Source organism: Corvus moneduloides, chromosome 26, assembly GCF_009650955.1.
Source record: "Corvus moneduloides isolate bCorMon1 chromosome 26, bCorMon1.pri, whole genome shotgun sequence".
NCBI lineage: Eukaryota > Metazoa > Chordata > Aves > Passeriformes > Corvidae > Corvus > Corvus moneduloides.
The window spans coordinates 3,188,093-3,211,304 of NC_045501.1; the positions used below are offsets into that span (position 1 = coordinate 3,188,093).

The following is a 23,212-nucleotide window of genomic DNA, read 5'->3' on the forward strand; positions in this document are numbered from 1 at the left end:
CTGCCTCCCCTCTACCAAGTTCTGGTGTGAAGTGGCATTTGGGGGGATCATTTAGGGAATTTCTCAGACCACTCACAAGAGAGGTGTGGGAGGGCAGCAGTTGGAGCAAGCTTCACCCCTAATTTCCTCTCCTGTCTGCAGGGGCCTCACTGGACTGGGATACTCCCCTGCTCCTCTGGGATCTTCCAAGGCATCTTGTTTCACGATGAAAACCCTTGATAAGGAGACGTGAGCCTGCCAGGGACTGAGCTGAGATCCCTACCTGGCTCTGTGTCTCTTGTTGGAGAGCTGAGGCTCCCTGCCAGCCTGGGCTGTGTTCCTGGGCCTGGGCAGTGCATGGGCCCTGGCAGGGACCCCTGTGTGGGGGCAGCCACAGAGTCAGCCTGCAGGGCCTTGGGCAGCATCCCTCCCCCCTTTCTGGCAACGCTGAGAAGTGGGCAGGTTCTGAGCAAGGCTCACCTGAACAAAGAGCGTTGTTTAACAGAGCTGAGTCAAACCATGTTGCGTCTTACAACCCGAGAGTCACGCGTGGCCGGGCCAGTGCAAGCACCGCACCCGTGGCCTGTCAGTTTTGGCCTTTTGGCTCCAGTGGCCATGGGCAGCCAGTGCCCCAGCAGCAGGCAGAGCCCTGCGGGGGCCAGTGCTGGACACGGTGTTCTGCCAGTGGTGGTTGTTCACCTGAGACTGTGCCCCTCACGTGCTCCAAGGAGTGCAGGGCTGAGCGGGGATGTGGTTGCTGCTCCCTGCTCACCAGCCAGTACTGCACGAGCAGGTCCTGGCAGGGAGACATCGGTCAAACTCCTTGTTGGGAAGGGGGTACCTGGCTCCTGTGGTGCTGGAGAGGAAGCTTCGGGCAGGAAGAGCTGGGTCGGGTGGGGTAGCAGAGCAGAGATCAGCAGTGTGACACAGGTAGGCCAGGGCTTTTGTAGGAATTTCATTGATTTCATTAAATGCTTCTCCCTTCCTCTTGCTGGTGGGGATTTGTGGGGAGCAGCCGTGCGGGACGTGGCCACAGCCGAACTGCAGGTCAGCAGCCCCAGTCACCCGGCGTCACCCTGCAGGTGCCAGGCTGGCGTTTAGGAGACCATGACTGTGTTCCCTTGTCGATCCACTCCTTAATGTTTCCGGTATCGTTGAGTAGAAACAATCTGACCTCAGGGAAAAGAAATTAGCGGTGGCTTCAATTGCTTTGTGTTTTGTGTAAACAGCCTCACCGGCAGAACAACCTTCTCCTTCAGCCTGGAGAGACAACACGCTCTTGTCCGGCTGTTGGCTCCCGCGGGGCTGACACACACCTTCGACTCTTCCTATTTGCGTGACCCTGATTTCAGGATTTCAGACCGTAGTGAACCCGAGCGGGATTGTCTGGGGCAGCGTGAGGGGGAACCCGCGTCCGGGCAGTGGGACTCGGCTGCTCTAGGACACGCTGCTCCGGGACCAGAGTCAGAAACTCCAAGGAAATGTTTAAACCAGGGACGTTCCTACGTCCCGGCTCCGGACGCGTCAGTCACAGCGGCCCCGTAGCGCCAGGGGGGCGGCGGCAGGGAAGGGGCTGTGCTGCGGGGAGGGGAGAGCAAGGAGCCCCTGGAACAGCCACGGCAGCGCGGATCCGGGCGGGCGCCAGGCGGTGACCCCCGGCTGGGAGGGGACATCCCGGCATCCCGGGCTGCTCGGGCGCGGTGTCGGGGCGCGGGGCGCTCGCCCGCTGCTCGCAGCCCGTGTCCGCAGCTGCAGCGCCGGGCGCTGTCCCGGGGCCGCTGCCCGGTGCGGTGTCGGTGCGGGGCGCGGGGCCGGTGGCGCAGCGCGGGCGGGGGGCGGCGGTCGAGCGGGGGCGGACCCGGGCGTGGCGGGGGCGGTGCCGGGGCCGGTGCCCGGGCCGGGTCTCGGCGGTCGCTCCTGGTTGCGGAGTGGCGGCGGCAACGGGTGCGAAGCTGCGCGGGAGCGGCCGCTCCGAGCGGGCTGAGCCGATGCTAGCGGCCGAGCCCGCCGCTGCCGGAGCCATGTCCCAGCCTGAGGCGGAGCGGGCGGACAGCGGCTCCGAGCCGCAGCCGGAGCTGGAGCCGGGTCCGGGGCTCACCGGACGGACTCCGCACCGTAGCCGCAGCCGGCGGCCCTCGGGGCCCGATTCCCGACGCGCTTCCTCCCGCTTCAGCCGGCGGAGCTCGGCCGAGCTGGAGCTGCTGGGGTACCCGGCACCGGACGGCGTGCGCGGGGGGTCGCCGCCGCCGCCGCCGAGCGCTGTCGGGCTCCGGGAACCCGAGGAGACGGAGAGCGAGGAGGTGGAGACGCGGGCGGTCGCCACCTCCCCCGACGGCCGGTTCCTCAAGTTCGACATCGAGATCGGCCGCGGCTCCTTCAAGACCGTCTACAAGGGGCTGGACACGGAGACCACCGTGGAGGTGGCCTGGTGCGAGCTGCAGGTACGGCCCCTGCCAGCGCCTCCGCCCCTACCTGCCCGCACCCACAGGCCGGGGCGAGGGGTATGAGAGAGGCTCTTGGACCCTCTTCTGTCCAGTTTCTCTGGCGTGTGCAGCCCTCCCCGGCCCTGAGCCCGCTGCCCACTGCTGCCTGCCTGGGTGCTGTGTGAGACCCGCGGGGCACTTCCCCGGGCTGGAGCCTGTGCCGGCGAGGGCAGGCACCCTCGAATCTCCGCTTCTGCCAGTCACTGTGGCGCCCCGCTGCAGTCGGGCCACAGCAGCAGGGCAGGGCAGGGACCTGCAGCTGGGTGCGGGCTCCCCTCGCTGCCTTGCACTGTGCTCATCACTGCCAGTGCCTCGGTGCCTCGTGGGTCTCCTGGCCCGGACCCAGACTCCTGTTTAGTGCCGCCGCTCCTGGCCCTCCTGCTCATCACGTGCTGTTTTCCATTTGCTTTCTTTCTTCCTGCACTGTGGAGCATGCCAGGGTGCCCAAGTTCTTGATGCCAGTCCCTGCTCTGGCACTTTACAGGTGCATCCGGGGCTGAGCATCCCACTGTCTTTCTGACGCTCACCAGCTCACAGCTTTCCCTTCAGGAGGGCAGCGAGGGCAGCAGTGCCCTCTCTGCATGCATGCCTGTGCTTGTGCTGGAGCTGGCTCCTAGGTTTGCTCCGATAGCCCTTGGTGTGCTCTGGGGCGCGTGCCTGCAGCGAGCTGGGGCTGGCTGTCAGCCGGGAGCAGGGTACGACACGACCTTGTGCTCTCTGCCTGCTTGACCTTGGCTGAAGTAACGTACATGGTCACCTGTGTGTGGTTTCTGTGGTGCTGCCAGGGGCTCTCTGCTGGGAGCAGCTGGACCTCTGGTTCCAGCTCTCTGAGGAGCGTCCCCATCTCCTCTCTGCTGCCACACTCCTCCATCTCCTTGGCTGCCCTGCAGCCTGACAGCAGGATGCTGAGAGCAGTGGTGATGGTGCTGCCTCCACAGTGCCTTTGCCCACTCAAGTGCTTTTGATGAGCCTGATCTTGTCCATGGAGGTGCACGGGGAGATCTGTTCTGTGGGTCTACCTTTTCTCCTTGGAGCCCTGGGAGGGGCTTTGGTTAAGTCCAAAGTCTCCCACAGGTTCCTGGCCCTGGGATGGCTGCTGTGGTGGGAAGGTCCAAGTCCTTGTTGACACAGAAAACCATGTCTTGCGAGTTTGTTGTCTTGTTCCTAAAAGCTCGGTGCAGTTGCAGTTTCAGCTGCCTGGGCTGGGTCCTTGGGGTGGCTGCAGCCGAGCAGAGCAAGAAGAGATCCTGAGAGAGTGGTGGGTGCTTTCTAGAGGGGCTGACTGTGGCCTCTTAGTGAGGAAGGTGAAGATTTTCCCCCCATCCCAAGGGTTGCACAATTACTTCAGTTGTGAGAGCTCAGTTCAGAGCCAGCTCAGTTCTCCTGCCCTCATGGCCCCACAGCTCCATCCAAATACCCCTGAACCCCATTGAGTCCTGTGTCCCTTCAGGTGGCAACCCCTGACTGGAACAGGCTCTCCTTGGCGAGTCCAGGACCTTCTCTGGATGAGTCAGCTGTCCCCAGTGCTTCCCACTCAGCTGGCTTCGTGTCCCTCCCTGTGGGTCTCAGCCCCATGTCACAGCTGTGCCCCAGCTCCCCTGCACAGCAGGGCTGGCACGTGTCTCGTTCCCTGCCCCGCTGCTCGTCCCCGGGGCTGTGTGCAGGCAGTGCTGGTGTCTTGCGAGGGGCTGCCGAGGGGATGAGGCTGCACCGTCTCAGGTGGGGGGGGAAAGGGAGTTGGGAAGCAAAATGCTGCTGTGCCCCAGTCCAGCAGGCACGTGCTGGCCCCCTTGCTGGTTCTGCGAGCCGGCCAGGCAGGAGTGGCGGAAGCCACTCACTTGTCCCCTGGGGCTGGGTGTGGAGAGGCTGGGGTCCAGGCTGAGCTCCTGCCAGGGACCCTCCTGTGAGCATCCCATGGTGTTGGAAGACCTGGCAGACCTGACTCCTCTTGGCCCACCCCCTCCCATGGGAGCTCAGCCAGGTCCCTGTGGGCAGCCCCAGCCCTGCTCCCACCCCATGCCACCCTGGTGCCTGCCCCTGCAACCCCTCTGCCCCAGCCCTCTCCCCTCCCCACCCAGGATTTGGCTCTGTTCCACTGACTGCTCTTTATCCAGTGTCTCTTGTACCCAAATCTGTGTCCCACAAGGGGCTAAGAGCACAGATGCAGACATTTAGAAGTTTGTTTTTCAGCAATCATGCAAAGAATTGGACACTGTGACACAAATCCAGGATTTGGAACCACAAATAAAAATGGTTGTGGTTCTGCCATTTTAAAAATAGCTTTGTCCTGTGCATTTCACAGTTCTCCTTCTATTGCCTTTCAATTCCAAATGAATACTTAACCTCAGGCCTGACCTGTTCTGCACCAGAGAACCTGGTTCAGCTGCTGTGACGGATCCCAATCCCAAATCCCAGCTCTCTCTTCTGTCCTCGCCTGTCCTTCCCTCCACAGAGCCTGGCGAACTGGAGCCTGGTTTTGCCTGTCTTCTGTCTTCCTGTGAGACCCCTCTGGGGACCTGCCCATCCCTGTCCTCTCTCCTGAACGCAGCGTCTGTCTGTGCCTCCCGCCCATGTCCACAGCCCCACTGTTTGTGCTTTCCAGCTTTAGCCTGGCACTATTTCTGTCGTAGGTGCTGCGGGCAGTGGGGAAAGAGGAAGCAGGGAGGAAGCCAGAGGCCCAGAGCGGGGTCGGGCTGTAAATACCTAACTGTGCGATTTTCCTGTGGAACCCCTTGGGGTTCCCCAGTGGGCAAAAGCATTCTGGGCAGCAGGCACTGCTGTGCCTCCCCTGGCTCCGGCGCCCAGGTTGGACAGGTAACCTTAGCCAGCAGCCCCGGGGCTGCAGGGCACCTTGAGTGTGTGCTCACATGGCTGTGAGCACGCACAAGCTCCTGCTCGGCGGGGCAGACCCACAGGGAGAGCAGTGAGGCGCTGGCATCCACTGCTGACATAGAGCTGGCTCCTCTGCGAGGGGCTCGGGACCGCCCTGTGGCTGTGGACGTGGCTGAAGGGAGAGTGCTGGGCACTTTCCAGCACTGGCTCTGTGCCCCACCGTGGTGTTGGTCTGAATGCCCCTCCAGAGTGCAAGTGTCAGTGCAGAGCCAGGGCCCTTGAGGGCTGCGGGAGTGGGAGAGCCCTGTGAGCGCTGCAGAGTGCCCTGAGCACCAGCGCTGCCAAGCTGGGGACAGCCTCCTGCTGCAGAGGCAACAGCCGTCCTCGGCCACTCGGCCCCACCCTCCCTCCTCCTGCACTGGCCTCAGATCCTGGTGTTGGCTGCGCTGGGCTCCTCGGCAGCCAGCTCCTGGCTCACAGGATGGGCTGGACCATTGCCACCCAGCTCCTCACCGTCCCCATGCCACCATGCCCAGCGTCCTCCTCCGCCCTGTGCTGATGCTGTTAGGAGAGGACATGGTGTGCCCATGCTGTGTGGTGTGTCTGTGCTGGCAGCACTGTCTGCCCTGCCCTTCGTGGTGCTCCTCCTGCCAGGCTATGGCCAGGCTGGGCTCTGGTGCCCACACTCAATGGGGAGAGTATCAGCACGCACAGGAGTGGGAGCTGCTGCCACTTTGGTCATGAGGAAGGAACAGTGCCAAGCGAGCCCAGCAGTCCTGGCACAGGCTCGGGGGGGCATGCTTGGCTCCCCCAGACCTTACTCCAGGCACTCTGGGAGAGGTGGCCTTGTGCTGGGGTTCTGCCTGGAATTGGGCATGGCACAGTGAGGGCTGCGCTGGCACAACTGCTCCGGTTGGGGTCCACTCTCGCTGAGCTGGGAGAGCCGTGGCCACCCATGAGTCCCCACCTGCCCCAGTTCACAGCCAGTGTCAGCTTCCTCATGCCCTTGCAGGTTTTTGGGGTGCAGTGAGGCCTCTGGACACCTCTTGGTGAGGAGGAGGGGGCCAGAGGGGTGGCCGTGGCCGTGGCACTGGGCAGGACAGCCGGTGTGTGCTGCTGGCCATGCTGGGGTTCGGGTGCTGTTTTCCTCCTCGCATATGAAAGGTCCCATTCATCCCGTGGCAGCAGGCTCAGGTTCTCGTCTGGGCTGAGCCTGTCCCTGAGCATGTATTAAATGTGGGGGGATTATGGAGCAGCTCCAGCCAAGCCATGGGGCCGCCTGTGATGCAATAAAAATATTACGAAAGCTGACGGGGTTGATGGATGGTGGCCACTGGCCAAGCACAGCTCTGGCAGCACTGGTGGTGGGAGCTCTGGGGCAGCTCCAGTTTCCTTGGCCTCTGAATGTGGGCTGGGCAGGGGTCCCAGCTTGAGGCCCCCAGGCTGAGCTCCTTGGGACCCCAGGCAGTGGTGGAGTTATCACTGCTCCTGCTCCTGCCCAGGGCTGAGCACTCGCAGCTGCCCCACTGGGGGCTGGACCCGGCTCCTCTAGCTCTGGCCCGTCAGCTCCCCTCTTCCTGCACCCTGGGGCTGTGCCCCTTCAGGATGAGGGGGCTGTCCCCTCCGCTGGCCCCTGCCCCAGCTGCAGTCAGCACCCTCGGCTTGTGTTTCTACTTTAATTAACTCGAGCAGGAGAAACATGGAAAAACTCTGGCTGGAGCCTCCCCCTGCCTGCTTTCCCCAACAAAGGCCTCATTGAGGCTGGCCCAGCACCCGGCCACACAGAGCCCAGGGCTGGTGCTGCCCTGGTGGGGGCACAAGAGCCACGGCCATCGGGTCTGCACAGGGCAGGATGGCAGCAGCTCTGCAGAGACCCCACACATCCCCTCCAGCTGCAGGCTAGGGTTCCCTGCCCTGAGGCAGGGTGGTGGGCTCCAGCTGGGGGCTGAGTGAGGGGAGGGGGAACGGGTGGTCCCAGCACAAGGCAGTGGAGAACTGCAGGGGTTCCTTGGTGCCCCGTCTGTCGTGCACCCACCCAGAGTGGTGGGCAGGTGGGGGACCACAGTGCAGGGCAGCCCCAGCCATGTGTGAGCCACGGTGCTAGGGCACAGCAGGTGTGACCCCAGCTCTGCACCGGGGCCACAGAAGCCTCCTCTGTCTTGCCTGTAGGGAGTGGGGAATGGGACGTGAGGGTCTTTTGTAGCCAGGGCAGCCCCCTGTGCTCGGCAGGACCCCGTGTGCCCCCCTCACACCCTCACTGGCTCCCACAGACGCGGAAGCTGTCGAAGACGGAGCGGCAGCGGTTCAGTGAGGAGGTGGAGATGCTGAAGGGGCTGCAGCATCCCAACATCGTCCGCTTCTACGACTCCTGGAAGTCAACTATCAAAGGCCAGATCTGCATCGTGCTGGTCACAGAACTCATGACGTCCGGCACCCTGAAAACGTGATTGGGGCGTGTAGGGGAGGGAACAGGGTCCCTACCGAGAGGCTCTTTGTTGCTTGCCCTGTGTGGGCATCTGAGTCCAGATGGGCTTGGCATGGCAACAGGAAGAGGGTGGGCTGGAGCCAAGGCTGGGGCACGAGTCTGAGCCCCACAGGTCTGAGCCCCGTTGGTCCCTGGCAGGTATTTGAAGCGGTTTAAAGAGATGAAGCTGAAGGTGCTGCAGCGCTGGAGCCGGCAGATCCTCAAGGGTCTGCACTTCCTGCACACTCGCTCGCCCCCCATCATCCACCGTGACCTCAAGTGTGACAACATCTTCATCACGGGCCCCACGGGCTCTGTCAAGATTGGCGACTTGGGCCTGGCCACGCTCAAGCGAGCCTCCTTTGCCAAGAGTGTCATAGGTGGGGCCGGGCTCGTGGGAGCTGTGGGGGCTGCAGGGGGTGGGAGTCCCAGGGATGCTGAGCTCTCCTGCTGCCTGCAGGCACCCCCGAGTTCATGGCGCCAGAGATGTATGAGGAGAAGTACGATGAGGCAGTGGATGTCTACGCCTTCGGGATGTGCATGCTGGAGATGGCCACCTCGGAGTACCCCTACTCTGAGTGCCAGAACGCCGCCCAGATCTACCGCAAGGTCACCTCGGTGAGGCCTGGTCCCAGCTGTGGGTGATGCTGCTGGCTGATCCCACAGGAGCCAGGACAGGGGGCTGGGGGGATGGTCAGCTGGAGCTGTCAGGCCTTGCTGCTGTCAAAATGTGTCACTGTGCAGGCTGTGTGAGTGGCTAAAGATAGCCTGGGCGGTGAGGGGTTGCTCTGGCAGGGCATGGAGCTGTGGGTGGTGGGGCCATGGCTTGGCCAGACCCCACATCCCTGGCTCTGCACCAGCCACTGCCAGTATGTTAATGGGGTGGAACGGGAGCACGTCTGCTCGGCCACGCTGGCCTGGGGCACTGCAGCTGCCCTGACCGGTCATGGCTGGCTCCTGCCAGCTCCTGCCTGCTGGGGTGGAAACTCAGAGCCCTGGGGCGTCCTGGCCCATGCAGGCACACGTGGCCTGGCCACAGGAGCCATGCAGAGCTCGTGGGGCCCTGGGCTGGTTCATCCCTGGGCCCTGGGAGCCCCATGCTGTGGTGGGTTGGCACAGGAGGTGCTCACTCTCGTTACCCCCAGGGCCTGAAGCCCAGCAGCTTCTACAAGGTGAAGGTGCCAGAGCTGAAGGAGATTATCGAGGGCTGCATCCGCATGGACAAGAACGAGAGGTGGGGGCAGAGCGGGGCCTGGGTGGCAGGGTCCCCCTGGCTCCGAGCCTGCGCTGAGCTGTGCCCTCTGCAGGTACACCATCCAGGACCTGCTGGAGCATTCCTTCTTCCAGGAGGACACAGGGGTGCATGTGGAGCTGGCTGAGGAGGATGACGGAGTCAAGTCTGGGCTCAAGCTCTGGCTGCGCATGGATGACACAAAGAAGCTGCACGGCAAGTACAAGGACAACAACGCCATCGAGTTCCTCTTTGAGCTCTACAAGGATGTGGCAGAGGAGGTGGCTCAGGAGATGGTGGGTACAGAGATGGGGGAGCCCTGGGTGCTGTGGGGCCCCTACTCCCCGAAGTGACGAGCTCCCTCCTGTGTAGGTGGTGCTGGGCTTTGTCTGTGAGGCCGACTACAAGCTGGTGGCCAAGGCTGTGCGGGACCGTGTGGTCGCCATCAAGCGCAAGCGGGAGAAGCTGAAGCGCGCCCAGGACGCGCCATCACCCGCAGAGCCAGAGCAGCCGCCAGGTGTCCTGCGGCTGCTGGAGGAGCTCAAGTCCCCGCTGCCACCTGGTGCCCCCACGCCTGCCCTGGCCACCCCTGGCTCTGGGGACTCCGTCTTCAGCAGCACCTTCCCCCTGGAGCCTGAGGAGCCCGAAGCTGACCAGCACCAGCACTTTACCTACCGGCACACCAGCTACTCCTCAGCCACCTGTGCGTAGGCACCAAGGGAGCAACAGCCGGGTGGGCAGCAGGGGACCTGGGGCGGGAGGTGGGTGGGGGGTCTGTCCCCTTCTCCCAGCCCCACAGCCCTTTCCCAGGTGCCCAGCCAGGGAAGGGACTTGCTTCGGTTCATGCCAGCACTCCTCCGCAGCCGACTGTGAGACGGATGGGTACCTGAGCTCCTCCGGCTTCCTGGACTCCCCGGACCTGGCCCCTCGCAGCTTTGTGGCAGTGGAGCCCACCAGCCCACGGCCCACCCGGCCTGTGCGCTGCTTCCCCACGGTGAGCAGGGCCCCGCGGGCGGGCGGGAGGGGGGTCAGGGCAGCTGCGGCACCGGCTCACCCCGTCCCCTCCCTGCAGAGCATCGCCGTGCAGCTGCCCACGGAGCGCCTGCCCCCCGCCAGCGGCTTCTCCTCCTCAGTGGACAGGTGAGGCTGGGGGGTCGGGCGGGGGCTGGACAGGGAGTGTGGTTCTTGGGAATGGCCATGCTGATGCTCCGGAGCTGGGGCTTCCTGCAGCTACACCTCAGATGTGGCATCGGGCATGAGTGATGGCTGTGAGGGGCTCTCGGCCAGCGAGCAGAGCTCCAAGCTGCCGCCCAAGCGAGCCTCGGGGAAGCTGCTGCGGCGCCGAGCCCGCTCCAGGCTGCGCATCACCAACGTGAGTGCCACAGGTGCCAGGCGGGTGCCAGGCGGGTGCCAGGCGGGTTCTCCTGGGCTGAGCCAGCCCTGCTGCCCACAGATCTCCGACAAGAGCGACCGAGTGGTGGAGTGCCAGCTGCAGACCTACAACAACAAGATGGTGACCTTCAAGTTCGACCTGGATGGAGACAACCCGGAGGAAATTGCAGCCGCCATGGTGAGAGCAGGGTGAGGGTGAAGGTGGGGTCTGCCTGGCCGTGCTGGGTGCTGACCGGCCCCTCCACCCTCAGGTCCACAATGAGTTCATCCTCAAGTCGGAGCGGGACAGTTTCATCAACCGCATCCGGGACATCATCCACCGCGTGGAGACCCTGCTTCGCAAGGATGGGCGCAGCAGCACCGAGCTGCCCAAGGGCCCCGAGGCTGAGAGTGCTGTGGGCAGCCCCGTGAGTGCCAGCCTGGCCCTGCCAGTGCTGGGGAAGCTGCTGATGCTGAGCATGGCTTGGGGTGCTGCCTGGCCCCAGGGAGTCCAGGGGGAGGGGGCTGGGGTGCAGGGTCCTCCTGCGGTCACTTGCCCGCTCCTGTGACAAGTCAAGGTGCTCCCCAGCCCAGAAGAGTCTCCAGCTCCTGTCCCCACAGGTGGTGGGGCCCAGCGGGGGCTTGGCACAGCCTGGCTGGGGCCTCTGCCCCAGTGCTGGGCTCAGCTCATCCTTCTCGCAGGTGGACCTGCAGCTGCAGGGGCTCTCACGCTCCATCTCCTCCTCATCCTCACTCAGTGGTACGTCCGTGCCCCTGTGCAGGCCCTTCCTGTCTCCCCCAGGCCCCATGCAGGGCAGGTGATGGCCTCAGCCAAGCCCAGAGGGTCTCAAAGGACATGTCCTGCCCCAGCTGAGCCTGGCTGTCACCCCTATGCCACAGACCTGAGCTGCACCAGTCCCAGCCTCCCTGTCCAGTCCCCTGTCCTGCCGTTGCTGAGCCGCTCCCCATCGGAGACCAACCTGGCCAGTCCTGTGGAGCCGCTGGCAGCCCCGGCACCCCTGGGGTCCCCCACAGGTACCAGCGCTGGCAGCATGGGCATGGTCATTGCACTGGGGCTGCCAGCTGCTCGCTGGCTTGAGGCTCCGGGGTGCCTGGACATGGGGTCTGAGATGGCCCTTGGGGGCTGCTCCTGATGCTTCCCTCTCTGCAGGCTCAGCCCAGACCTGGCCTCTCGTCTCGATGACTCCTGCCTGGCTGACATCATCACCAGCACTCCCACTGACCCCCCCAAGGACCCCAGGGGGGCCTGTTCCCCCAGCCCTGCCCCAAGCCCTCCTGTCCCCACAGCCTCTCTCCACATCCCCTGTCCCCTATGAGCCCAGCAGTCCCCTGAGCCCCCCTGTGACCAGCACACCCTTGTCCCCCACTGCCCCCCTCTTGTCCCTGGCCAATGTCTTCTCCCTGGCAGTGATGACCGTGGCCCACACTGTCTCCTCCATTGCCAGCTCAGGCGGGCACCTCTACCCACCAATGCTGCCACGGCCACAGAGTCTTGTCCTGGGTGCCCCACGCTTTGTCTACCCTGACCCCACCAGCAGAGACAAGCCAGTCCCACCTGGCAGTGGGACCCTGGAGCCAGTGGGATCTGATGTCCCCACTGCCGGGGGTCCCATATCCTCCCTTCCCTCAGCACCAGCCCCAGTGTGCCCCACAAGCAGCGAGCCCATGGGGAGTCCTCTGCAGTTGCTGAGCACATCCACATCTGGGAGTCCAGAGGGCAGCACGGTGAGTGTGGGTGTGCAAGGGCTGCCCAGGGCTGCTCGAGGTGGAGCTCAGTGTCAGGAGGGCTGGGTGGTTGCTGCAGATGCTGCCCTGGGATGGGATGGAGCCTCATGGCTTGTGGAGCCACTGGGATGCAGGGAGGGCTGAGTGGGCGGCAAATCCCAGGGCACAGAAGCAGCAGGGGGAGGAGAGGACAGGAGGACTGGGGTGGGGCTGCTGATGGTGCTCAGGTGCCCACAGGTGCTGCCCGGTGCCCCCAAGCCCAGCCACTCTCTGATCATCTCGGAGGCACCAGCCCCCAGCGTGCCCAAGGCCCAGCTCTCGCCCATCAATGAAGGTAAGGTGGGGCAGGGCCAAGGCTGTGCCGCGCAGCCGTGCCTGTGCCAGGGCACCGCAATGCCCCGGCCAGCCCATGTGCCCTGAACCCCACCAGCTGCCCCTCTCCCCAGCAGAAACCAAGCCCCAGGTCCTGGGCCGGTTCCAGGTGATGCCAGCCAAGGACCTGGCTGTGACCTCTCCAGTGCTGGGCAGCAGTGACGGGGAGCAGCACAGCACGGAGCCAGCAGCGAGTGGCTCCCCGCCACCCGTGGTCCCTGACACAGGCCACAGCTCAAGCAGTGACTTGGATGTGGTGCTGGAGGCAGCGGAGCAGGACCCCAAGGCTGAGGAGGTGTTAGCCGAGGGGGGCACGGTGCCTGTGGCACCAGCGGGGAGCGACCGGGAGGGCCCTGGGGAAGAGAGCACAGAAAACGTTCCGCAGGCCATGCTGAGCCAGGTGTGGCTGAGCTACTCTCGCAGTTTGTCCTATGTGAGCAGCGATGACACTGAGAGTGAGGACGAGGAGATCTGGGAGGAGCTGCAGAACCTGCGACAGAAGTGAGCAGGGGGGTGGGAGGTGACAGGTCTTCCCACCCACCCCGCGTGCGTGTTCGCTGTCCCTTCCCCGAGGCCCCACTGCCAGCCCCTGTCTTCTCCCCAGGCACCTGGCTGAGGTGCAGCTGCTGCAGAGCGCCCAGAAGAAGGAGATCGAGGAGCTGTACCTGCGGATGGGGAAGCAGCCACCGCCGGGCATTGTCTCGCCCGCTGCGATGCTGTCCAGCCGCCAGCGCCGCCTCTCCAAGGGCAGCTTTAACCCCTCCCGTCGCAACAGCCTGCAGCGCCTGGAGCTGGCGCAGCCCGCAGGTGTCGGCCCCGCTCCCCACTCCCCGCAGGGCCCCCGGGCTGGGCGGGGGCCGCAGGACGGGGACCCCCGGGCTGGGTGTCGCACAGGCCCGTGCCCTCACTCAGGGCCGCTGTCCCTGCAGGCATCATGCGCCGTAACTCGCTGAGCGGCAGCAGCACCGGCTCGCAGGAGCAGCGGCTGAACAAGGGGGTGACCTTTGCCGACGACCTCGGCCGCATGGTAAGGGGCAGCGCCCAGCCCACGGCCTTCTCGGCCGCTCCCGCGGCACTCCCGGCTCACGGCTGCTTCTCTCCCCAGTAGCTGGCTGGCCAAGACTGACTCCATGAACTACCTCATCCAAGTGCCTGCGTCCCCAGGACGGGCAGAGCCCCTGCACCTCCCGGAGGGCAGTGCCAGCCCTGGAGAACCTGGACTCCCCGCTCCCCTTGGCTGTGGCCTGCAGCAGGGCAGCCGTGGGCTTCGCAGGAGCGGGAGTGCTGGCCTTTTGCAGGCCTGTCCCACAGGTGCTCTTTGCTGGAAGACAGGTGCCAGGTGTCTCCACCCCTCGTGGATGGAAGGAGCTGAGCCCGCCCTGAGGAACCCCGGCTTGTCCCCTGCCAGCTCAGCCTTGCACCAGAGCCTGCCCACCCTGCAGAGTGGCTTGAGTGCCCTGTGGCCCTGTCTGCTGCAGCACCAGGAGCAGCAGGATCCGGGAGCACTTTGTTATGAACTGGTGTTTGGAAAGTGTTTTCATAAACATGGATTGAATACAAACTGTGTCTGTCTGTGTGTCTGTCGGGCAGGACCCGTGGCTGCATGCCTCACTGCGTGATGATAGAGAGCAGAACAGAAAATCCCCCCTCAGCAGCCCTTGAGCGGGGCAAGATCTTGAGCTGGGCTCAACCCAAGACATTCTTGACAACGGGCACTGACTCAGTCTCCAGTGAGAGGATTTATTGTGGGGAGTGGCGGGAGCCGGGTGTCCCTGTCCCTCCCATGGGCAGGGCCCCGGCAGAGGCCCCAGGGCGGAGTCTGCCCGCGGGGGGGCCCTGCCTGCGGGGAGCCCCCGGGGCCTTCTCGGGCCGACGCAGAGCAGGGGGCAGGCCCGAACCCCTCAGGCGCGGCTGCCCCGTGCCAGAAGCCCATCGTGCCAGGCGAGGGCGGCAGCTCAGTCACGGGCCGGGCCGGGCCGGGCCGGGCCGGGCCGGGCGCTCCCCGCTCAGCTTGCGGCGCCCTCGGCTCGGGCCCGGGCCCGGGCCCGCGCCGCCTCCGCCTCCTGCTCCAGCTCGTCCAGGAACCGCTCCTGCGACACCGAATAGAAGGTGTAACCGTCTGCGGGGGGAATTAAGGAAAAGCAGCGGGCGCGGCCCCGGAGCCCCCCGGCCCCACCCTGCCCCGGCCCCGGAGGATACAGATGCCAAACGTCACCGCGCCGATGCCGAGCGCCAGCAGCACGTTGCGGCTGCGGAGCCGGCGCTGCAGGGCGCGCTGGCGCTGGGCGTGCTCCACCTGCGCCATGAGGCGGCGCTGCTCGGGGCTGAGCCCCGGCTCCCGGGCCGGGTCGATGCGCCGCGCGAACGCCGCCGCCTCCCCGGACTCTCCGGGCGCCGCCATCTTCCCCCGCCTTCTTCGTGCGCCGACGTGACGCCACATCCGGGAGGGGCGCTGGCCAATCGGAGGGCCCGAGCGGCGCGCGCCGCCGAGTGGTTGGCTGAGGCCCAGCGCGTGCCCGTCGCGGCATCGGCGCCTGCTGATTGGCGGAGCGGGGTCACGTGACGGGAAACGGCGCTGAGGCGCTGCAGCGGCGGTAGCCGCGTCTGGACCGGGACCGGGGCCGGGGCCTGCCCGAGCCCCCGCCCCTTCCCCGCCACCTGCCACCGAGGGGCCGTCCCCTCCCAGTGCGGTCTTCAGGCGGCCGGGAGGAGCTGGAGGAGCCCTGTCGCGGTCTGTCCCTGTGGGGCTGGTGAAATCATTGTCCTTACGGCTTCGGCCCTGACCCGCTAAATGGGGTCTCAGGTGCCATTGGAACCCCGGGGCCGTGACTCAGGCCCCATGTTCAGTGGGGTTGCTCCTGAAATTATTGAGGACACACTGATCCACTTGGCCACGGAGAACGAGCAGTACTTGAGTGAGCTGCCGGAGCAGGCTGGGTACTTCAAAGAGACACGGATCGTGGGTGAGGCTTAGCTACAGCAGCTCCTGAGGCAGGTGACAGCTGTACAGTGAGCTTCAGGAGACTGAAATGAGTGACTGCTGTGCTTTTTGTAGAATTTGTATTCCTTCTGTCTGAAAAATGGCGCTTGGACCAATCGACACGGTACCACGCAGTGGAGTTACTTGAAAGGTAGTAAGAGTCCTGAACAGCATTTCCCATTCTCTGATGTGGTTGTAGTGCCCGTGCCCTGTCCCACTCTGTCCCCCTCACACAAACCACACATGACTAATGTGCGTGTTGAGGGCTTTGCCTTTTCATTCCTTTAATCCAAATTATAAATTCTGTGTATAGTCTTAAGCATCAGTGGAATTGCCTTTCTTCCTTTTCCTCAGCAGACAGAACCGTTCTCTGAGCAATTGTGGGTTTTGTAGGTTCATGATCAAGCAGGTAGAGCAGATGTGTGATAACAGCAGGAACACTAAAGGTCGTGACCAGGGGCAGAGGAGCAGCTGGAGCTCTGTGAGGGATCAGATAGCCAACACCTTTGTCCTGCGGCTCGTGTCGTGTGTTCAGCTCGCGAGCAAGCTCTCCCTGCACTACAGCGTAAGCCAGCTCAGCCTGCCCTTGCTTTAGCAGTGTGCTTAAACCTGCAGTGTATGAACCTCTCTTAAAAATAGATTTCCTTTTTGAAAGACAGTAGTGATAATGAAATGCCAAGGACATGACATTCCCTTTAGGGCAGGCAAATTCCTACTCATCCAGTAACAATTTGCTCTGTTCCCAGTGCTGGGGGGAAAAACTGCAGGAAAATCTTGGCCTGTAGTTGCCAAAAATCTTGTGTCTACAGGGGTTCACACCTGCCTGGGGATGGTTTATTGAGTGGAGGAAACCTGTGGGAAAGGTCAGAGCTGGATTTCTCATGCCAGCTCAAAGGACAGGCGGGTGAGCTGCAGGAGGAGAGAGGTGACAGGACACTTTGTTCCTACCAAGTGCTTTATTTGCCTGGAAGACATTTTGTCTCTTTTTTTTCAGAGAGTGACCAATGACACAGCTTTAAAATTTCTGCAATCCTTAAAATACTCCTACACTAAACAGGAGTTGCTGGAGTCGGAGCTTGCTGTTTTAAACACTCTGCACTTCCACATCAATGTGTCAACTCCGTTGGCCTACGTGGAATTGCTTCTGGAGGTTCTAGGTGAGAGTATCAGTCAGAGAGAACGGGAAGGAAGTTTTTTAGTAGGGTCATAGAGCTGCTGCCAATCTGAACCAAAATGTCTCGTATTACAGATTTTTGCACATGGAACTGTTCAGATTGTCCAGGGCTTCACTTTTTAGATAAGAACTTTGTCCTTTGTAGAATGTGATGAATGTTGTTGGACAGCCAGTCATGACTCATTCAGTAAAAGATTAAGAGTTTAAAGGCTGTGAACCTTGTGCCAGGCCACATTTCCTACAATCACTCACCATTTTCTTGGCTCTGGTCTGACAGCCCGAATTTCAGAGTGAAATTATATCGAGGCTCAGGGATCCTGTGGCATTCAGAGACAGGGCAGTTGTCCTCAGAACTCTCTGTCTCTCCATAATGGTACCTGACACTCCTGATTGGATTTAGTGACCCAAAATGTGGGACTGATGGTGTGATCTCTGCCAGGATACAACGGCTGCTTGCTTCCTGCAAAACCCTTACACCAGCTGTGTGTAGAGCTACTGGACTTCTGCTACCTGACCAGAGAGACCATCTATGACACTTTGCTGAAGATTGCCATCGAAAACTCCACACCAAGCAAACTGCAGATGTAAGGGTCTTACCTGACAATGACTTAAAATAACCCTTTGGAATTAAAACCCTTAAAAAAAGCTAATAAATAGTAGCATAACTCTCATTATGCCATTTTGAGGTATGTTTTAAAAAAAAAAAAACAAACTAATTTGGGGGACATTCATCATTGTTTCTGATACACCAGTTCAAAGCAACAGCTGCTTCACAGGCAAGGAAAGTGTTTCACCTGGTTGTTAAAGTCCAGCCTTGCGCTGTCAGTTCCAGCTACTGGTGTTGGGCTTTGGTTGGCCTGAATAAGCCAACATATCCTGGGCATTGGCAACTGCAGCAGCAGAACTGTGAAGCAGCGTTTTACACCTGAACACACTTTTCCTTCTGCAGAGCCAAGTTTTTAACAGTGAAGGAAGATTTCATGCTCTTGGCTGTTGGAGTCATCAGTACAGGTGTGTTCATCCTGAGCCCTGACCACTGGGAGCAGGTACAGTCGCTGCTGAACACGTTGGCTCTACGGGGACACAATGCCAAGGTGGTTTATCTGTTTCAGCACAGCAAGGAAACGGGTGGGGCTGCACTGGGAGTGGCATGAGGGAGGGAACACCTCTGTCTTTTTAGCAGAAAGCGCGTGGGCCTCTGTCAGAGCTGAGGGCATGGGGCAGTTCTGTGTGCAGCATGTGCTGGCACTGGTGAGTATCCTCACCTTCAGTGCTTCACAGCCAGAACAAAACTCCACAGGCAACGTTTCACTGGCAGGTAGAGAAGCAATCTCATGGGACAACTCTTGTTAGTCTGTAAACTGACGGCCTTTAGCTGCTGTATCTTTTCTTTTTTTCAGGTTGTGGAGCATTTAAACTGTATCACTGGCATTACTCCACAAAGCATTCTGGAGTTCTCCTACGCTGTGGTGAGGCGCATAGTTGGCAGCACCACACCCGAGCAGCAGCACAGGAACTGTGGAGCCAAATCTCCCAAGAACAGAGTTCTGCCTCAGAAATAGAACCACCCTGTCCATCCGGTCACTGGTGCAGCAGCAGGAACTGTCACACTGCTGACAAGTCTCTCCTCTGTGACACTGCCCAGGCACCAGGGATTCTGTGACAGCCCGTCAGGCACGTGTTAATTAGCAAAGCTCATCCTGCTGGGCATCGCACTCATGCTCTGAAGGGAGGCCCAACAGCACCATAGCGTTTAGAAATGCCCCACAAGATTTACTGTAAGAGCTGCATCTTCTAAGTTGTAAATCTAAGTTCCCTTTGACCAAAGAGACTCCTCAGAGGAGTCGTGTTTGAAAGGTGCTGCCATGCCTGGGGCTCAGCTGGGACCGGGATCGCTGGGAGCAGCTCTCACACCCGCATTACAAATGGGGCTGTGCTGTCTCCTCTCGCTGCTTTTATACAATCCCTGTCTCACCTGTGATTGTTCCCTCTCTGCCAGCACTTGGAGCCCGTTTGTTCTTGCCCTACCACAGCCAGCAGTGCCCAGGCTGCGTGTCCCTGTGAGTGCCAGGAGTTAGTGCCAGGGGTTTGTACTGGGCAAGGCACTGCTGGCTGAAAACACCTGGAGTAAGGAATAGCTTTATTGTTTCCTCAGTGCAGCCCTGTGCAGGAACAGGCTGCAGGAGAGATTACAGTGTTAAAATGGTATCAAACCTTGTGTAAGTTCAGTAGCACAAAGAAGTGCTGATATGACTTAGAAAATACTTTATTTCAAACTGTAGTTACTCTTCAATGACCAGGCAGAGTTCTGGGAGTTTTTTCCACATTGTTCCCTGTTTGTAATGTTCTGCTTTTCCAACCTTGCATTAGCTGTAACAGAGCAGCATCAAACTCACGGTGTTCTGAAGTTTGACAATTATTTACGTGCGTGGCCATAAACCCCAAAAATACCAGTTCAGAATCCATTTAATAGCTGAGTTTTATTCCGTTCAGCTCAATGATACAACTTTGCATATTGCTTTTCTATAAACTACTTGTAATAATGGTATTTTAAATAAAGTGTCTTGTGGATTTTTGGTATTGTAAACATTTTGTACTGGTTAATATTAAGAGACATATTAATTTGTCTTTCTCCAACACAACGCAGACACTCCACAGCTGCCAGGCCAAGTTCTGACCTCAGTTATTTGTTATAGAATTGGGATGAGACCCAGGCAAGGCCCCATTTCAGGTTAGTTAACATGAATTTTAGTGCTTTTGTCCATTGCTCTTCAGAGTTAAATTGTGTTTTAATTGAGTAAGAGCCACCACTGCCACCTGTGTCTTCAATCTTTCCTTTCTCCACGTCCATCCTGTATCACACACAAGGTTTAATTAGTGCATTCCTACTGCAAACATTTAATCTCACTATGACATCAAGCACTAAATTTTAAATCTGACATTCATGCTATCCTGTCAAAATACTTTGTTTTTAAAGGGAATTGAGCAGGCCTCAGGACTTCCCCAAGGGAGCTGGCTTTAAACTTCAATGAAACTAGCAAACACACATCATAAAGAATTGCAGATGATTTCTGAAAGCCAGGACTGAAACAGCAAGCAGTGCTAGGGGGAGCATACTGGGGTTGACAGTTTTGTGGCAATACTCACCTGTAAGGCAAACAAAACCGAGTTTCACCTTTTTCCACTTCCTCTTTGAACTGTTGCACACAGTCCAGGAATGCCACCATGGCGTGATCAAACTTGTTGTCCCAGAAGAACCTCAACCCTCCAGAGCAGTACAGGGGGAGCTCCTGGAAAAGAGGTTTGTATCAGGCACACCAAGCACTTGTTTTTGATATGGTCAGTGCAGCTTTTTAACCTCACATGAAGCTTAAATTTGTCATGAGATGCTGAGAAATGGCTTGTGGCCCAGAGCAAGTGTGACTGGTTTTGTGCAAGTACCTGCCATGTGTGGGCACGTGTTCCTGACTTCCACCAATCCCCAATCAGGCCATCTACCTGCCAATCACCCCAAAGCATGCCATCTGCCTCTGGCCAGGTGTATTGTGTCATTCAACAGTTCTGTCACTTTTATCACCGCTGGCTGGCTTTGGAGTGAGATGTTACCGTGTTGGAGGAGCTGGGGCAGCCAGCTCTCCTGGACTCCACATTCACAGGGACCAAGTTTGTTTCCTGCATCCCCAGCGTGACCAGGGCTCTGGCACTCAAGCTCAATGTCCCAGGATTTGTATGGGATCTCTTACCTTGGATTTGTCCGTGAGGGACTCCAAATACGAGTGGTTGCCATAGGGGACAAGACGGTATCTGAAAAAAGGAGACAGAATTCAAAGGCACCCGAGTCTGCCTGTCCTCTGGGCTGTAAGGGAACTGTGTGTGGTAGTGCATGTACCTCTGAAACTTCAGGCCCATTTTGTTGGCCAGGGCATGCAGCAGCAGCACAGTCTGCCCCCAGGCAGCGTTGATCTCGTTCCACTCCACAGGAACGCTGGGGAGACGGCCAAGTCTGAAGTTATTTATTGTGCCAAACTGCCCGCTGTGCCTGTGATAAAAGAATTATAAATAAGTGTGCTGGGCTGGGAACAGCTCGGGAACAGCTCCTGGCCTGATAACCAAATAGGGGCTGTGTCCCACCGGCACTGCACACACAGTGCCAGCCGTGCACACGGAGGGTTTGGGCCTGTTCTTAACAAGTCTCTGTAAATACCAAACACTTGTTCTCTTTTGGTTATAAAAACACAACAAAAACCCCAACCAGCCCCCCCAAGCTACCTGCTCAGTGAACCCCGATGCCAGTGTGACCGCTGGCTGGCACAGGGGTTCCCAGTGCGTTACTGGGGCTGGCAAAGGAGCCGTTTTCCAGTCCCACAGCCTGGCACACCTTACTCAGCTGCCACTCCTGGGAGGTGGCATTCATTGCTTTGCCTGTGAGCTGGCTTGCACCTTTCCTGTCAAATGCAGTGACTTAAACAGCCTCACACTGCAGATTCCAAGAAAATTGATGTAACATTCCAGTGTCTACGTTACCAGATGTGAAAGGTTGCGTTGAACACGTTGGTTTTCTTTAATTTATCCAACTGCATCTGGGCATAGCGCATTTGGTTGTCCACACTTTTCAGCTCATCATCCAGCTCCAGCTGTTGCCTCTTGAACTCACAGTATTCCTTCTGATACCTTTGAGCAAAAGCAAGACAAGAAGGGCTGAGTGCTGGCTGCTACATCAGAGTGACAGCTCTGCAGGCCGCTTTGGTCGGGCCACCTTTCCTTCTGCAGAGAACGAGCCACTGGAGTTTGAGCACATTTACAGGTTTCTCATGTTACAACCTCATTTATCTGTTGCCTCCAACCCCTGCCACAAGCTGCAGCTGCAGCTCACTCACTGAGCCTCCTCCTGCTCCAGCCGCTCGGCCTCTGCCCTGACTCTCTCAAAGTCCTCAGCCACAATCTTGCGGTTCTTCTCAACATCCTCCAGCTCCTGAATCAGCTGCTCCTCCTCCAGTGCCAGTTCTTTCAGTTCTGTCTGCAGCTTCTCTTTATCATCCTCGTTCATCTGTTCCAGTATCTCCAGACATCTCCTAAAGGATGACAACAGGATTACCAAAACAGGTATCCTGGTAAGTCCTGCACTGCCAGTCCCCAGTTCTGTGTCAGCCCCAAGCTCTCTGCACTGATCGTGCCTCAAGCTACAGCAGCTCTGTCTCGGGTCATCGCTGGATCACTCACTTGTAGTTCTGGCACTCGTTCTCTGTGATGTTGAGCTGTGTGTCCAGCTGGTCCAGCAGAGTGTCTGTGCACTCCTCACACAGTGGGTGATCCACATCCGTCTGCCCAGACATGATGTCAAAGAGGTCGCCAGTGACCTGCAGGAAGACCTCACATTAGTGCAAGTGAAACCATACTGCCTGCTGGTTTTCAGCAGTTTCAGTTTGCAGAAGTCTTCTTTTGCAGATCAAATATTGATTCAAATAATCTGGCTCACCGGAACTACTCACCAAACAAACCCCTGGAAAGCAAATGCTACGGGAAACTTTGCAGTTTAGTTTTGCAGAGCACCAAAAAAAACTGAAGCTCCATTCCCAAGCATCTGAGTTTACCAGCTCATGACCCACTTGCCTTCAGCCTCCGGCTGAGGTTTTCCATCGTGCCACCATCCGACGCCTCTCCGATCAGCGTGAAACTGTTGGCACTTTCCGTTGACATCATTCTTGGAAAGAACATTACTGAGGTGAGTGTCAAGGTTCATGAGGAGGCAGCTCAAGTGCCACACCTGAATCTGGGGCTGGGTCAGGGAAAAGGGAGAGCAGGAGACTGGGGCAACCCGTGTTTTAGGGGCTCTGTCGGGTTTGTGCTGACCCGTAGCTGAGGAGCAATGCCCCAAGAATGTGGAGTTCTGTGTTCAAACTGCCAAGGAGCCCGAGGGCCACGGGGATCCTGCAGGGGAAACTCTAAGGGGTCACAGGAGCTCTCCCGTGTGACCTCCCCACCATGGGGGGGGGGGGGGGGGGGGGGGGGCAGGGCATTCTCAGGCGCTGTCACAACATCGGCTCAAGCTGCGCGGAGGGAGCAGCCAGGCTCCGAGCTAGGCCATACCTGGCTGGCGGGATGAACCTCCTGGACACGCCATCCTGCCGGTTCTCCGCGAAGGCTTCCTGGGGGCAAGGAAGCATCGTTACCGGCAGGCCCGGGGGAGCTACCGCCGCGCCCCACCGCGCCCAGCCCGGCCATACCTCCGTCAGGGCGCTCTCCTCTTCGTGCAGGTCCCCGGGCCTGGCAGGGGCTGCGGTCACCAGCGGGGCTGTGGGAGAGAAGGCGTCAGCCGGGCCCAGGCCTGGGCCCTTACCCCAGCGCCGGCCCCCCACCCCGCCGCGGCCCGGTACCGGTGAGCTCCTGGATGGTGAGGCGGTCAAGGACTTTGAAGGAGGTGTCGAGCTTGAGCGGCTGGCAGCAGCGCTGGCACACGAAGCTGACGTGCGCGGTGCCGCCGCCCGCCCGCGCTCCCTCCATCGCGCCGCCCGCGCGCGCCCCGCCATCGCCGCGCGCCGGACGTGACGCAGGCGGGGCGCGGTCCTGGCAGGGGTGCGCG

At 60.0% G+C, this 23,212-nt stretch overlaps 4 protein-coding genes across 8 annotated transcripts; 2 read left to right on the forward strand and 2 right to left on the reverse strand.

Annotated features, from left to right (window-relative positions):
* The first annotated feature begins 1,865 nt into the window (after positions 1-1,865).
* WNK4 (WNK lysine deficient protein kinase 4) lies at positions 1,866-14,039 on the forward strand. 3 transcript variants are annotated; one of them, XM_032134481.1, is made up of 20 exons: positions 1,866-2,420; positions 7,565-7,737; positions 7,918-8,138; positions 8,219-8,376; positions 8,904-8,992; positions 9,066-9,285; positions 9,362-9,692; positions 9,853-9,983; positions 10,062-10,129; positions 10,220-10,361; positions 10,443-10,559; positions 10,633-10,788; positions 11,063-11,120; positions 11,261-11,395; positions 11,532-12,106; positions 12,344-12,440; positions 12,553-12,979; positions 13,083-13,285; positions 13,408-13,505; positions 13,584-14,039. In XM_032134481.1, the coding sequence occupies exons 1-20, from the start codon at positions 1,968-1,970 to the stop codon at positions 13,584-13,586; spliced, it is 3,855 nt and encodes a 1,284-aa protein (XP_031990372.1). In that variant the 5' UTR covers positions 1,866-1,967; the 3' UTR covers positions 13,587-14,039. The 3 variants fall into 3 exon arrangements, with proteins under 3 accessions (XP_031990372.1, XP_031990371.1, XP_031990373.1); XM_032134480.1 differs by having other exon boundaries at positions 13,587-14,039; XM_032134482.1 differs by having other exon boundaries at positions 1,888-2,420; positions 12,556-12,979; positions 13,587-14,039.
* A 162-nt stretch (positions 14,040-14,201) lies between these two features.
* On the reverse strand, positions 14,202-14,933 carry LOC116456058 (cytochrome c oxidase assembly factor 3 homolog, mitochondrial). The gene is made up of 2 exons (XM_032134555.1): positions 14,678-14,933; positions 14,202-14,597 (listed from the first exon to the last, which is right to left on the reverse strand). The coding sequence occupies exons 1-2, from the start codon at positions 14,916-14,918 to the stop codon at positions 14,485-14,487; spliced, it is 354 nt and encodes a 117-aa protein (XP_031990446.1). The 5' UTR covers positions 14,919-14,933; the 3' UTR covers positions 14,202-14,484.
* Positions 14,934-15,010: 77 nt separating this feature from the next.
* Positions 15,011-19,219, forward strand: CNTD1 (cyclin N-terminal domain containing 1). 2 transcript variants are annotated; one of them, XM_032134522.1, is made up of 7 exons: positions 15,011-15,441; positions 15,534-15,609; positions 15,852-16,023; positions 16,453-16,615; positions 17,072-17,216; positions 17,582-17,643; positions 18,033-19,219. In XM_032134522.1, exons 1-7 carry the CDS (start codon positions 15,270-15,272, stop codon positions 18,293-18,295), a joined length of 1,053 nt encoding a protein of 350 aa, XP_031990413.1. In that variant the 5' UTR covers positions 15,011-15,269; the 3' UTR covers positions 18,296-19,219. The 2 variants fall into 2 exon arrangements, with proteins under 2 accessions (XP_031990413.1, XP_031990414.1); XM_032134523.1 differs by having other exon boundaries at positions 15,014-15,441; positions 17,582-17,678; positions 18,033-18,286.
* On the reverse strand, positions 19,094-23,166 carry BECN1 (beclin 1). 2 transcript variants are annotated; one of them, XM_032134510.1, is made up of 11 exons: positions 23,007-23,165; positions 22,857-22,924; positions 22,720-22,778; positions 22,243-22,333; positions 21,853-21,989; positions 21,510-21,704; positions 21,157-21,303; positions 20,522-20,671; positions 20,376-20,436; positions 19,780-19,922; positions 19,094-19,484 (listed from the first exon to the last, which is right to left on the reverse strand). In XM_032134510.1, the coding sequence occupies exons 1-11, from the start codon at positions 23,131-23,133 to the stop codon at positions 19,316-19,318; spliced, it is 1,347 nt and encodes a 448-aa protein (XP_031990401.1). In that variant the 5' UTR covers positions 23,134-23,165; the 3' UTR covers positions 19,094-19,315. The 2 variants fall into 2 exon arrangements, with proteins under 2 accessions (XP_031990401.1, XP_031990402.1); XM_032134511.1 differs by having other exon boundaries at positions 22,720-22,924; positions 23,007-23,166.
* Between the last annotated feature and the right edge of the window lie 46 nt (positions 23,167-23,212).

What these genes read in the sequence shown, in the direction of transcription:
- WNK4 (XM_032134480.1), top strand. Translation starts at nt 1,968, where the DNA reads ATGCTAGCGGCCGAGCCCGCCGCTGCCGGAGCCATGTCCCAGCCTGAG. An exon ending in AGGAGGTGGCTCAGGAGATG is followed by an intron (nt 9,286 to 9,361) that starts GTGGGTACAGAG and finishes CCTCCTGTGTAG; the next exon opens with GTGGTGCTGGGCTTTGTCTG. An exon ending in ACCCCTGGGGTCCCCCACAG is followed by an intron (nt 11,396 to 11,531) that starts GTACCAGCGCTG and finishes CCCTCTCTGCAG; the next exon opens with GCTCAGCCCAGACCTGGCCT.
- LOC116456058 (XM_032134555.1), bottom strand. Translation starts at nt 14,918, where the DNA reads ATGTGGCGTCACGTCGGCGCACGAAGAAGGCGGGGGAAGATGGCGGCG. An exon ending in CGCGGTGACGTTTGGCATCT is followed by an intron (nt 14,598 to 14,677) that starts GTATCCTCCGGG and finishes TTCCCCCCGCAG; the next exon opens with ACGGTTACACCTTCTATTCG.
- CNTD1 (XM_032134522.1), top strand. Translation starts at nt 15,270, where the DNA reads ATGGGGTCTCAGGTGCCATTGGAACCCCGGGGCCGTGACTCAGGCCCC. An exon ending in CAAAGAGACACGGATCGTGG is followed by an intron (nt 15,442 to 15,533) that starts GTGAGGCTTAGC and finishes TGCTTTTTGTAG; the next exon opens with AATTTGTATTCCTTCTGTCT. An exon ending in GCAGTGGAGTTACTTGAAAG is followed by an intron (nt 15,610 to 15,851) that starts GTAGTAAGAGTC and finishes TGGGTTTTGTAG; the next exon opens with GTTCATGATCAAGCAGGTAG.
- BECN1 (XM_032134511.1), bottom strand. Translation starts at nt 23,133, where the DNA reads ATGGAGGGAGCGCGGGCGGGCGGCGGCACCGCGCACGTCAGCTTCGTG. An exon ending in AACGCAACCTTTCACATCTG is followed by an intron (nt 20,672 to 21,156) that starts GTAACGTAGACA and finishes CTTTTATCACAG; the next exon opens with GCACAGCGGGCAGTTTGGCA. An exon ending in CCCTCACGGACAAATCCAAG is followed by an intron (nt 19,923 to 20,375) that starts GTAAGAGATCCC and finishes CCTCTTTTCCAG; the next exon opens with GAGCTCCCCCTGTACTGCTC.